At 46.1% G+C, this 13659-nt stretch overlaps 1 protein-coding gene across 3 annotated transcripts in view; it reads right to left on the bottom strand.

Moving 5' to 3' along the window:
• Positions 1-13659, bottom strand: part of agbl1 (AGBL carboxypeptidase 1) — a 224354-nt gene that overhangs the window by 29304 nt on the left and 181391 nt on the right. For all 3 annotated transcript variants that reach the window (XM_084453042.1, XM_084453041.1, XM_084453043.1), the window contains one exon: positions 3066-3241. In XM_084453042.1, the coding sequence (XP_084309168.1) occupies positions 3066-3241 (176 nt within the window). The remainder of the gene's footprint in view (positions 1-3065; positions 3242-13659) is intronic.

Genomic DNA, 13659 nt, shown 5'->3' with positions numbered 1-13659 from the left:
GAAAAACCACAACAGGCCTATGCTCTATGTAAGCACAACTAGCGATTCATAAAGACAGATTGATGAAAACCGTTTCGCGGCAGAAAATAGATTTTTTGAAACTGCATTCTAAGTGCCCCGACCACCGCCATTACATGGATATACTGGCTCGCGCTGAATTTTTAATTTCTTCTACATGCCTCCGAACTACACCAAAGTGATCTCGGTGAGTCAAACGTCTTATAATATGTCGTAAATAAGGTCCAGGTTGTCAAAAACGAGCATTGTCCTTTAAGTTTAGAGGATTTAGGATAGGCTGTGTTAATCTACAATCTATATCATTCTTTTCATTTCTGCTGTTTTCATATCGCCACATGTGTTTTTTCATCTATTATTGAATTGTTATAATATTATTTTGATAATTGATTATTATAACTTCAATAAATATTAACTTTTGACCACGCCCGAGCATCATCAAATGATCTTAGGTCACTTGATTGAGTCAAGACCTCCTCCTGCAGAAAGATTGATAAATTAAGACTATTGATAAAGGTTCTGTTTCCCTGTACAGAATATATACCCCATATACGAGTTGATTTAATGTATTAAATCCATTTTCCTTCATATTTGTGATAACCGCGGTATAATCATAAATTATACCTAGTCATAGTCATAGGTCTAACCCTAGAACACGCTACAAAAGATACATTTTGGTTGTACTGCCTGGTTCTGAACAGCACCACATCCATGATTACTGTAATTACATCGGCTCAGAGGGTCTAGACACAGGCTGTTGCGTTCCCCTCCCCCTAGCTATTACACCTTTATTACACTATTATTACATCGTAGTAGGGGACGTAACATATTATCCCTCCCTCTCACACAGCGCCGTATCTCCCCTCAGTCGTAGTCTTTGCGTTGTGTGGCGCTGGCAGGGCCGGGTCTCCTGAGGTGACTGGAGTGCTGGTGGGAGGCAGCAGGAGACGTGGGTGCCGGGGAGGTGGGGGTGACATTAGCCTGCATAATGTTCCTGTAGGATCTGTGGAGGTGGCGGAGGCCTCTCTCCTCTGCCTGAAAGATGGGCTGACAACAGCTGGCTCCCTGTCAGAAGAGCCAGATCAAACCTGCTCTGTGAGCGGCAGAGATGTATAACAGAGCGCATCAATACACAAGCACTCGCACAAAGACGCCCACCCCTTTTCAGACTAAAAATGAAGTGAGAATATTATCAAAATATATTTTATTTAAACACAGTGTTGAAAAGACTCCGGGGCACAAAAACAACCACATATACAGTAAAGTGCTGAAGCACATCAGGGATAGGAAAATAAGCCTTACACCGTGTCCTAACTACACGCGACGAGAGCGAGCGTCAGCGACAAAATGCGTTCCATTGCTTTGTTTTCTATTGTTATGTCCTAACTGGATGCGAGCGACGCAGCGCGACGTTTTAACTGCCCTTTTGACGCTCGCCCTGTTCCTATTATACTCCTGTCACTCACGTTGACAGGCGTTAGTTCTTTAACTGTCTTCAGTTGGGAATATAGACAAATGACGTAACAGAACAGGAAATTTAACGGTTTCAGTTAGGACAGCAAGCATGCGATGTTGCGTTCTGTTGCTCGCGTCGCAAGCAGTTAGGACACGGTGTTAGATAGCAGGCATACACTACTGTACTGTACATCCAAATGATGATTACCTGTAATCGACCTGTAATTGTTTTTAATTATTATGATTGTATACTGTATTTGTTCTGTTGTTATTTGTTGTTGTTAATCTGTGTGAACTTGTCAACACTGTAAATGAGGGAAACCTCAGTATAAATAAAGGTTTGAAATGAAATGACATGATAATCCCGCATGTTTGTTGTTCTAATTCACATAGAAAGCTTATTTGGAGGGCAACTTAATGTCATCTTCCTTAACAAAAACAAGATGTTCTCTTTATGAGACGTGTTGAATAAAGGAATTGCGCAATATAACACAATGGCCTCATTTGAAAATTATACCCATGAGAGACACGTCCTTATTCACAAGAGCAAAAATACATAAACCCTCTAGAGAGAAAATATGTGCAACCCTCTAGAGAATGAGCACTTAAAAAGAAAACATTTTATTTTCTTGTGGATAACCCTAAATCAAGTTGCTGGGGAGTGCAAGTCAGTATGTTCACAAAAACATTTAATTTGTTACAAATCAATAGCCATTTAGCCAATGGCAGTACATGGGTTAAGCTCCTACAGCAAGTGAATTTAACTTCCGTCTAGAAAAAACCCAAAATCTAGGGCGGAGTGTTGAGACTCTTTCAATAATGTTTTCTCTATACTCAAAATGCAAACGCCAGGCAATCATTTATATACTCAACATTCTCATGAATATGAATATTAAAGACTCTTTGTAATAGTTTTATTGTTAATCTGTGCTTGGTTGTAGCCTGGCTACAGCCCCTAAATCTGAATTTTCACAATGGAATTCATGGTCTGGAAAGGCTCTCGTCCAGATTGATTTCTTGATTGAAATCCCAACCAGCCAATCAGCATCCTTTGAATGCCTCCTTTGAATTAAACTGTGCGACGTGTTTGATTAGGGGATGCACTAATCACTGAGGATTCCCTTGGCAACGCCCATCTCGCAAAATGGCTGCAAAGGGAGCTTGTTCAAACTGAATAATGAATTGAAAGGAAGTGACAAACGGCAGTCTGAGTAGCAGGCTTGCTTGTCTGGCTCAATGCAACCAGTGGCCGTGTTTCCAAATGGAAACCCTAACCCACGTCATACTCAGGGCACACTTAATCAGGGATTTCAAATGCTATTTTGATGCGGGTCTGTAGGCTACAGGGATTTGGATGAGGTGACCTGACATAATAATCAGGCTTCATGAAGGCGCCGACTGATTCAATGATTTATCAAACAATAGAGTGCAATGAGATCACAAGGAGCTGCTTTTCTATGAGAATAAACCATTATTAATACAATTTAGGCTTTTGTATACGCTTTTTTCCAGGTGTAAGGAACGCAGAAAGCACTCTTTATCTTGCAAACACACCCACCACACACACACACACACACATACACGCAGGCACTTACTTGTGTGACTTGTGGTCGAGGATGCCGTCGTCCAGGTCCAAAATGGCCGCCGCCTGGCCGCTGGTGTACAGGGTGGTTTTCTGGGTGTACAGGATGGTGTTCCTCCTCAGGGAGATCAGACTCTGGCAGAACTTCAACCCCATCTCCTCCATCTCCTGTGTCCCCATCTGCATCCCCTGTGACACACACACATATACACACACATGTATAGAATTAGATTAACACAAGTGACACCTGTTGCTGCATCTTTCAGGTACGGTACAGGTATGTCAAGGTCTGACACTGTAGGGCATAAACACACACCCACACACACACACCCACACACACACACCCACACACACACACACACACTCACGGCATTTGCTAGCCATTTGTATGTTGAGCCTGGGGAATCTCATCATGTCATAATGATAGCAGATAATTGCTCTACAGGCAAATGCACCTGTTCAGCCAACCATGTTATTAGCACCAACCCACACACACACACACACACACACACACACACACACACACACACACACACACACACACACACACACACACACACACATACACACCAGAGGGCTGTCTAAGGAGGAATGGGTAAACCAGCTCTCAGGAGAGCATCACTCAGCTGCTCAGCATGGTTCTGCGGCCAGCGAGTCAGGGAACCCACCGAACGAGTGTTTCTCTGAGACGACGCGGCCGTGGGACAAACGCACACACTGGTGGTGACAGAACGACATAACAAAGCCATGTTCTAATTCCCCCACTCCCACCACACCCCTACAATACAGTCTTTGTTGTGTCGCCAGCAGGTTATTCCTCTGCCGCAGGAGATGTTCAGGTCCTGCATGGGGCTATTACATGTTCAGGTCCTGCATGGGGCTATTACATGTTCAGGCCATACATGCATGCTGTTAGGGGATGTTCAGGTCCTCATGAGGCTGTTAGGGGATGTTCAGGTCCTCATGAGGCTGTTAGATGTTCAGGTCCTCATGAGGCTGTTAGATGTTCAGGTCCTGCATGGGGCTGTTACTGTAGATGTTCAGGTCCTCATGAGGCTGTTAGATGTTCAGGTCCTCATGGAGCTGTTAGATGTTCAGGTCCTCATGAGGCTGTTAGATGTTCAGGTTCTCATGAGGCTGTTAGATGTTCAGGTCCTCATGAGGCTGTTAGATGTTCAGGTCCTCATGAGGCTTTTAGATGTTCAGGTTCTGCATGGGGCTGTTAGATGTTCAGGTCCTGCATGGGGCTGTTAGATGTTCAGGTCCTGCATGAGGCTGTTAGATGTTCAGGTCCTCATGAGGCTGTTAGATGTTCAGGTCCTCATGGGGCTGTTAGGGGATGTTCAGGTCCTGCATGGGGCTGTTAGGGGATGTTCAGGTCCTGCATGGGGCTGTTAGATGTTCAGGTCCTGCATGGGGCTGTTAGATGTTCAGGTCCTCATGGGGCTGTTAGATGTTCTGGTTCTCATGAGGCTGTTAGATGTTCAGGTCCTGCATGGGGCTGTTAGGGGATGTTCAGGTCCTGCATGGGGCTGTTAGATGTTCAGGTCCTGCATGGAGCTGTTAGATGTGTTGGTCCTCGTGGGGCTGTTAGATGTTCAGGTCCTCATGGGGCTGTTAGATGTTCAGGTCCTGCATGGGGCTGTTAGATGTTCAGGTCCTGCATGGGGCTGTTAGATGTTCAGGTCCTGCATGGGGCTGTTAGATGTTCAGGTCCTCATGAGGCTGTTAGATGTTCAGGTCCTGCATGGGGCTGTTAGATGTTCAGGTCCTGCATGGGGCTGTTAGATGTTCAGGTCCTGCATGGGGCTGTTAGATGTTCAGGTCCTCATGAGGCTGTTAGATGTTCAGGTCCTGCATGGGGCTGTTAGATGTTCAGGTCCTCATGGGGCTGTTAGATGTTCAGGTTCTCATGAGGCTGTTAGATGTTCAGGTTCTCATGAGGCTGTTAGATGTTCAGGTCCTCATGAGGCTGTTAGATGTTCAGGTCCTGCATGGGGCTGTTAGATGTTCAGGTCCTCATGGGGCTGTTAGATGTTCAGGTTCTCATGAGGCTGTTAGATGTTCAGGTCCTCATGAGGCTGTTAGATGTTCAGGTTCTCATGAGGCTGTTAGATGTTCAGGTCCTGCATGAGGCTGTTAGATGTTCAGGTTCTGCATGGGGCTGTTAGATGTTCAGGTTCTCATGAGGCTGTTAGATGTTCAGGTCCTGCATGGGGCTGTTAGATGTTCAGGTCCTCATGAGGCTGTTAGATGTTCAGGTCCTCATGGGGCTGTTAGATGTTCAGGTCCTGCATGGGGCTGTTAGATGTTCAGGTTCTCATGAGGCTGTTAGATGTTCAGGTCCTCATGGGGCTGTTAGATGTTCAGGTCCTGCATGGGGCTGTTAGATGTTCAGGTCCTGCATGAGGCTGTTAGATGTTCAGGTCCTCATGAGGCTGTAAGATGTGTTGGTCCTCATGGAGCTGTTAGATGTTCAGGTCCTCATGAGGCTGTTAGATGTTCAGGTCCTGCATGGAGCTGTGAGATGTTCAGGTCCTGCATGAGGCTGTTAGATGTTCAGGTTCTCATGAGGCTGTGAGATGTGTTGGTCCTCGTGGGGGTACTGGCTCACCGCACTGGGCCGAGCCTCACTTGCAGTGAAGTCTTTGAAAAGGTGTAATGTTTCCATCCAGAAATGCCTCAATGGCAGGACAGAATGAGTACTCTCCTTCTCTTCAATCCTCTTCCATCCAATATCACTTTTTCTCTCCTCCCTCCCCCCTTTCTCCCTCACCCTGTACTTACCATGTCACTGCAGATACATGGAATTCTGCCACGTGCTCTGCATGCACAATGACTTAGAAAGCTCCCGGTGTTGCACTTCTGTGTGTGTGTGTGTGTGTGTGTGTGCCAGAGAGAAGGAGTTTGTGTGTATGTGTTTGTGTCTGTGTGTTTTGAATGTACAGGTATCAGCCCAATAAGCTAGGGAAGCCATGCTGCGGGGAAGGACTTGTGCGGAGTATACAAAGGATAGCTGTTCAATAATTTAGAGCCCATCCAGGTTCACATGTGCTGAATACATAGAGGCCCGCCTGTTTGCCAGGGCAGGAAAAAAATCAATGCTGGCCATGTTTGCAATGTTGAAGCACCATCGACCAATCCCATCGCTGACTAGCGTCCTTCCTGCCTCTGACGTTTCCAAATGTCACATCTTTTGGAACGTGGGTACGAGTGTGTCATGCATTTACCACGGCTATTTCTGTCCTCTCATTTTGGCACACGTCAGACTGACTTTTACAAGCAGAGATCCTTAGTGCGGTATGTTCTTTAGGTGTTGGAGCACACAAGAACGTCGATGTGGAACGATTCCTCCTCTATACCCCCCACAGTCACACGGCAGGACTCACATCTACTTTGTGTCTCATCAATGTCGATTAAAACATCCTTAGATATCACAATACAGGCTGTTGATGGAAGAGTTTTGAAGACTCGAGTTCAAAACGGTCACACAGCAGGCGTTGGGGCCATTAACAAGACCCCTTGCCGAAGCTTTTAATCAACTGCAATTGTAGTCGGATTCATGTTTTTGTTTTAAAAATAGATTTAACCGTGAGATCTGGCAAAGTGGTGCTGATGATTGAAAACTTGGAGCACTGCCTCTTTCTTATGGGACCCAAGTTCACTGTGAGATCGATCAGAGAGAACTCATTTGATGCTGTACAGCATATGTCCATCATGAGGATAAACATCCAAGGGCGGGTTTCCAGGCTAGCCATGCCAAGAAACGTTTAAAAATGGATGAAGGTGACAGAGGAGCTATTGCAGCTCTTGGCTTTGATGGAAATCCTAATTAGCTCCCAGCTTCACATACTGATCCCCCACGCCACGAGTCCCCCCCCCCCCTCCCCCCGACCCAGGAGATGTCTTCTGTAACTCCTCTTTCTCCTTCTCCTCCTCTCATCATCCTCCTGCCGTTTGTGGCCACTGCACCAACCGTCTACTCTGTTTGTTCTTCTATGGATCCTCCAGTGGGAGATCACAGTCAAAGCAAGGATGTTTCCCTTGTCTCCCTCTCTCATAGTCCCAGACCCTCACAAATGATATGCGTCTTGCCTGTGCTACAGGACGTTTTAAACATTAAGCTCTCTCTCTCTCTCTCTCTCTCTCTCTCTCTCTCTCTCTCTCTCTCTCTCTCTCTCTCTCTCTCTCTCTCTCTCTCTCTCTCTCTCTCTCTCTCTCTCTCTCTCTCTCTCTCTCTCTCTCTCTCTCTCTCTCTCTCTCTCTCTCTCTCTCTCTCTCTCTCTCTCTCTCTCTCTCTCTCTCTCTCTCTCTCTCTCTCTCTCTCTCTCTCTCTCTCTCTCTCTCTCTCTCTCTCTCTCTCTCTCTCTCTCTCTGCATCTCCATGTCGGCGGCTGCACATTACAGCGCCCACTCAGAGCACAGCACTCCCACATGGTCTTGTGAACAGGTATGCGCGACCAGTCAGGTTACGCACAACATTGAGCACACACACACACACACACACACACAGGTGGGACAGGGCTGCAGAGAGCTGTGTCCAGCTACATGGATCCGTCTGGCCAGGCCCAACATGAAGCTGTTTGTCCTCAGAGTAAAACTAACTGGCCAGTCAGCGTCCTATGAGGAGCTACTGGCAGGTAGCAGATGTGGTTTAGGTGTGACGATCGGTTAGCCTGTGATAGAGGGTGATAAGACATTTCTGAAAGCGCCTGCCCTTTTCCAAGCAGTTTCAAATGACGACTTCCCAGATGGTTCTGTGTAGCAAATCATCTGCCACGTAAGGTAGGTTACATAAGCAGAGGCACACACATTTTCTTAAGTATGCACTGATACACATACGCACACACACACACACACACACACACACACACACACTGATGCTATTTCTGAGGAGAGAGCACCACCTGTCTAGGATTTGACATTTTCTCCATCTCTTTGAAGGGTCTCACTCATCATGACTGTTTCATACCAGATTAGATCTTGATGAATATTGGATGGAGGCGGACTGACCTTCACAAATGATTCATGGAGGTTATAGCAGATCAGTGTTTGAAGCGTTTGTGGTGGCTGTCTAGTCGTGAGTCTCTGGTTGCCAATTGTAAATCTGTCCTGCATAGCACATTCGTGTTTGAGAAGTTATAAATATCCATAAAGATCCATGTTGAATGGCTTGGCAAATGGTTTGAAAATGTTTTACTCTTTCATATTTAGTTGGGGACAGAACAGAGCTCCACTGCAAAAAGTCAAAAAATGGGGCAAAATATTACTAAAATAAGAAAAAAATGTCTGCCAACAGAACTGGAAAATGGCACTTGTCAAGATTTTTTAAACAAATAAAATGATCTAGTCTCAAAGAGCCCACAGTTATCTTAAAACTAGTGCAGCCAGACTAAAAACAAGCACATGTTTAAGAGTTAATTTCTCAATATGTAGGTAAATGTGTTCAAATTTAGCAAATGCCAGTGCTATGTATAATCTTGAAATAAGGCTATATGCTTAAGAAATATATCTTAAAACCAGTACACAACAACTACACTAAAAAACAGTACAGTACATTTGTCTGGCTTGACATCTAAGCATTATTCTCTCAATATGTATGTAGAAAAATGTGTTTATATTTAGAATCCAATGCTTTGCAATTGTCTTGAAATAAGGCTATGTACCCTGGAATTTACAAAGAAAATAGCACATTAGGCTTAAAATAAGTAACCCTGATAAAGATAAATGCAGTTGTTCTACTACTAGAAATGGCATTGGCTTGCTTAAAGAAAGAATTAATATAATTTATTTTCACTTCTTTATTGAGGACACTGTAATATGAGCAGAACACAGACTGACAATAAAACTGTTAATACCATTTGGTCAATATATCTATTCTTAATATGTGAAGAGAAAGGGATAAGATGCTTGAAATAAGAAATTATGACTTTGACAAAGCAGTTTTGTACTTCAATACTGTCAGTATTGATCAAACAGCTTTATAATTCTGGTACTTCTAGTTTCACGCATTAAGTTACTCAGAACCAGTAATACAATTTCAGTAACAAGTTATAATACCTTATGAAGATAATTAAGGACAAAAAGCTTGAAACAAGTGAAATGCTCTAACATAAAAACTGCCTGGTAAGAAGAAATATATTGTCAGACAAAAACAATCATAATTGCCTTGATTTTAGATATTTCACCTTATAGTACTAATTTGTTCATTTTTGCAGTGACCTTAAAAGAGCCCTACTCAGACACACCGCCAGCGTCCACCGACAGTGTTCTTTTATCTGTATTCTCATCTGTCTTACTCCATACGTGTTGTTACGGCCGTTGTGTGTTTGTGTGTTCTCATCTGTCTTACTCCATACGTGTTGTTACGGCCGTTGTGTGTTTGTGTGTTCTGTGGTCCCCTGACCCCCAGGCTACCGCCCTTCCCCCTTCCTACCAGCTGGAGTGTGTGTGAGTGCGCACCTGCTCTCAATTGCTCCTTGATGGGGACCTGTAGTATAAGAGCCAGGAGGCCAATCAGGCATCGCCAATGGGCCATTGACTCAGCCTTAGTGTTTTGTTTGCTATTTTACAGCTGTAGTGTGATGTGCTTTATCTGACACCCTTAGCGACCACATCACCCAAGTATTGGCCTCACTCCACAGGCTCTCTGTCCACTTTCCAGTTGATTTTAAGCTTCTGCTATTTGTTTTGAAAGCTCTAAATGGTCTGGCTCCTCTGTGCCTGGGTGGACTCTAGCACCTCCACACTCCAGAGCCATACCGTTCAGCTGACCGCTTGCTACTGGACATGCCCAAAACCAGGCTAAAAACCAGAGGTGGCCGAGCCTTTGTGGCAGCTGCCCCTGGACTCTGGAACAGCTTGCCCCTTCACATTAGAAACGCCCAGACCTTTGAGGTTTTTAAATCTTTATTGAAGACCCACTTTTTCTCCCTGGCCTTCAATTCTTGAGCCTGACTCCCAGGCTAGTGTGTGTATTGTCGTCTTTGTGGGTATTGTTGTGTTTGTGTGTATGTTTTTTTTATTTTTTGTATTAGTCTTGTAATTTATTTCACCTACCTGTACATCACTTTGGTCAAACACAGTTGTTTTAAATGTGCTCTATAAATAAAGTTTGAGTTGAGTATCACTGTGTTATCTTACAGCCTTAGTGCTGTGTGTTTGTACTAGTTTGGTTTGACTCCCTTTTTTTGGAGGTGTGTACTGTAATCTTGTGTTGTTGTGTTTGACTGTTATGCTTGATGTTAGTTTGCTTTCTGTTTCCACACCTCTGCCTTGCGGCATTCTCTATGAGCCTGTTCTGCTAAGTGCTTACTGTGCTTTGTTATATGATTCACTCAAATATCATATTAGAGACTACAGGGATAGATAGCACATAATGGCCTACCATGTAGGCAACCTCTCTGTAACTATTTGTGCACTCTCCTGTTAGTCATGTCTCTCTTATGACGTATTTAGCCCATGTTTACTGCTCTGTAGTCTGTATATGTTCTTAGCCACTAGACAAACATTTTCCAGGAGCTTGCTCCATTGTCTCGTTGAGAGAGGTCAGGGAAGAATTTTTACATCTCACTTTTCTGGCCCCCAGGTGAAACTGTTTTTTTTGCTTCCCTCTGGAATATGTACTGGTGGGACCTATGCCCACCTCCCTTGTTCTCTGTAAAGCACATTGTGTTGCCTCTGTGTATGAAATGCGCTATATAAATAAAGTTTGATTTGATTTGGTTTAGTTTGAATCTGGTAACCTTTTAGTCGATCCTTTATTTTTGTATTTAAGTCATTTAAATTGTTAGCAATAAATTAATTCAGTCAAGATCACTTTAGTCAAAATTGACCCATTTATTAGCATGCAACAATATATATATACAGCATATGAATTTTTGGCAGTGTGCTCTGTTCGGGGGGTCCCCCTGCATTGTGGCCCAGAGTGCCGGAAGAGGGAACGGAATCTAGCCCCCTGCCTCTATGACGATCAGAGTGGGCCGTGATCAGGAAGACGCTCGGAGGTAACTCAGCCCACTAAGACCGTCAAAGAGAGCCACAGGGGGACTGCTGTACATTATAGTCCCTGGCCTCCACGGGCCGACGCTTCGTGGAGTTCCGAAGGAGATACAGCCTATTGTCTCTGCCTCCATGGTGACCGGAGGGACCGCTGGATGGCCCTTCGGAGATGTTTCGGCCCACGATCACCACGGAGCGCCACAGAGACTAAGCTAGTGTAATTCCCCGGCTTCAACTAGCCGACGCATAGTGGAATACCAGAAGAATGCAGCAATACCCCCCTAAAATGAACACACCGGCAGCTCCGAGTGGAAAGCACTAGCGTGGGGGGGGGGATAATTTAGATGAACACGCCGGCGGCTCCGAGGCCCACATGAAGGGGTCGGCGGAGAGTGCTCTGACTAGGATGGGTAAGCCAATTGCAGCCTTTAAGAACCTGAATAGCCAGCAGGGGGAGACCTTAACCAACAAACATGCCGTTTCACCATGGATGTATTAATAGAAATAATAGTTAATTATAATTATTATAGCCAATATTAATTCTAATTTTATTAATAACTGTATTATTACTTATGTATTATTATTATTAATTTACTAATAAGTTTATTAATAGTTTCACGAGCAATTACACTATGCATTTTAAATAAGGCTATATCCGCACAAACCACGTGAAATCCGCAGTGACACTAAACACAACTTGGTTACGGTCCGCTCATCGCTTTTTGAGCATCTAAAACACCTGGACGCCGGGCCCGAGGTAGCGTTCGTATGCCGATGAAGCGGTCCAGGCAGCGCATGTGAAATTGTACACCTGCAACGACACTTTTAACCAACTGAGGCCGCAGCCGTCTGGACTCAACACGATGGACTATAAATGCTGATAAAAAACGAAATGTTAACAGACATGAAGGTACATCTAATGTGGAGCAGAACGCAGTGAAATTAGACCATGCAGTGTTAGGCTATTGGTTAATGTGGTCTTGGCTAGACCAGCTCTCATGTATCGGGCAGTGGATTACAGGAGGGCACCAGGGCATCGCTCGGTCCAGACCCGTCTGCCAAAAGGGGGGCAGACCAGGCCGGACGAGGCCGCAGCCGGGCACAGTCTGCAGAACTTCTGTAAATCGAACCGGGACAGTGAGTCAGTGAGTCAGTTTGATTGTTGAGGCCGGGGATGTGGACGGCGTGGATAATGAAGTTCCCCTGCCTGGACAGCCATGTGAGGCAGCGCATTAATTATTAATGAACGGAATGTTCGAATGATCATAGTTGATAATATTCACGGTGCTTCGTTATCGCAGAAGATAAATCGTTTCCTAGACCACTGAGGGCCCCACAAAATACTAGCGACGACAAAGAGATACAACTCCATAGCGCCGTGGAACTGACTTGGTAGGCGGCAAGGTCAGTTCGGTAGCCAAGCGCTAGAAAACCGGTAACCGAACATATCCCCAAAACCACTGAGGCCACGGCATCAATAAACACCGGAGGGACACGGACGAGTCACAGCCGACGGTGTAACAAACAGAAACGCCGTTCCACCCGTCGCACAACAGGGACCAAAACGGAGTATCCAGCTGTCGGTACTCAGGTGGGGTACAGTCCCCAGGGCTGTGGGTCCTCAGGTGGGGTACAGTCCCCAGGGCTGTGGGTCCTCAGGTGGGGTACAGTCCCCAGGGCTGTGGGTACTCAGGTGGGGTACAGTCCCCAGGGCTGTGGGTCCTCAGGTGGGGTACAGTCCCCAGGGCTGTGGGTCCTCAGGTGGGGTACAGTCCCCAGGCCTGTGGGTCCTCAGGTGGGGTACAGTCCCCAGGGCTGTGGGTACTCAGGTGGGGTACAGTCCCCAGGGCTGTGGGTCCTCAGGTGGGGTACAGTCCCCAGGGCTTTGGGTCCTCAGGTGGGGTACAGTCCCCAGGGCTGTGGGTACTCAGGTGGGGTACAGTCCCCAGGGCTTTGGGTCCTCAGGTGGGGTACAGTCCCCAGGGCTGTGGGTCCTCAGGTGGGGTACAGTCCCCAGGGCTGTGGGTACTCAGGTGGGGTATCTCCCGGGCCTTTCTGTATGGACTTTGCATGTTCTCCCTGTGCTCACACGTGACGGGTTCCCCTCCACAAAGAACCCGCAGAGGAACAGAGCGCTCTCCTGTCCGTCCCTGACCACGTCTGGACACGAGCACCTGGACGGTCCCCGGGGGGCTGCTAGCGCTGCCCACTGCTCCTGGCTGCCCTGGGACGAAGGACGGCACGGATGGACTAAAGGCAGACGACACATTTAATTGCCGACCGCTTCGTCATGCGTGGGCGTGTGTGTTTTGCGTTGCCGCCCACTGCACGTGTGTTGTGTGTCAAGAGCTGTATGACGGTAAATAAATGACATTGAAAGTCGCCATGTTTGTTTTTTACTTTGAAAGCAGACATTCCCCTGCTTTTTCTCTCAGGCTGGGAGGGAGTCTTTGTGATGCAAATTCCCCCTCCTATGAAGATGCCCTCCTCCTGGAAGACACACTCTCGCTGTATCCAGGACGAAGAGGCAGTGTCACCACTGGATATTCAAAGACAGGTAAGACATTACAGCTTCCTGACTGAACACAATGTCTCTCTTTGAGGAT

This window comes from Borostomias antarcticus (genome assembly GCF_949987555.1).
Source record: "Borostomias antarcticus genome assembly, chromosome: 18".
Taxonomy (NCBI): domain Eukaryota; kingdom Metazoa; phylum Chordata; class Actinopteri; order Stomiiformes; family Stomiidae; genus Borostomias; species Borostomias antarcticus.
Note: the sequence above shows the minus strand (reverse complement) of the source record. Positions and strands in the feature narration are given on the sequence as shown.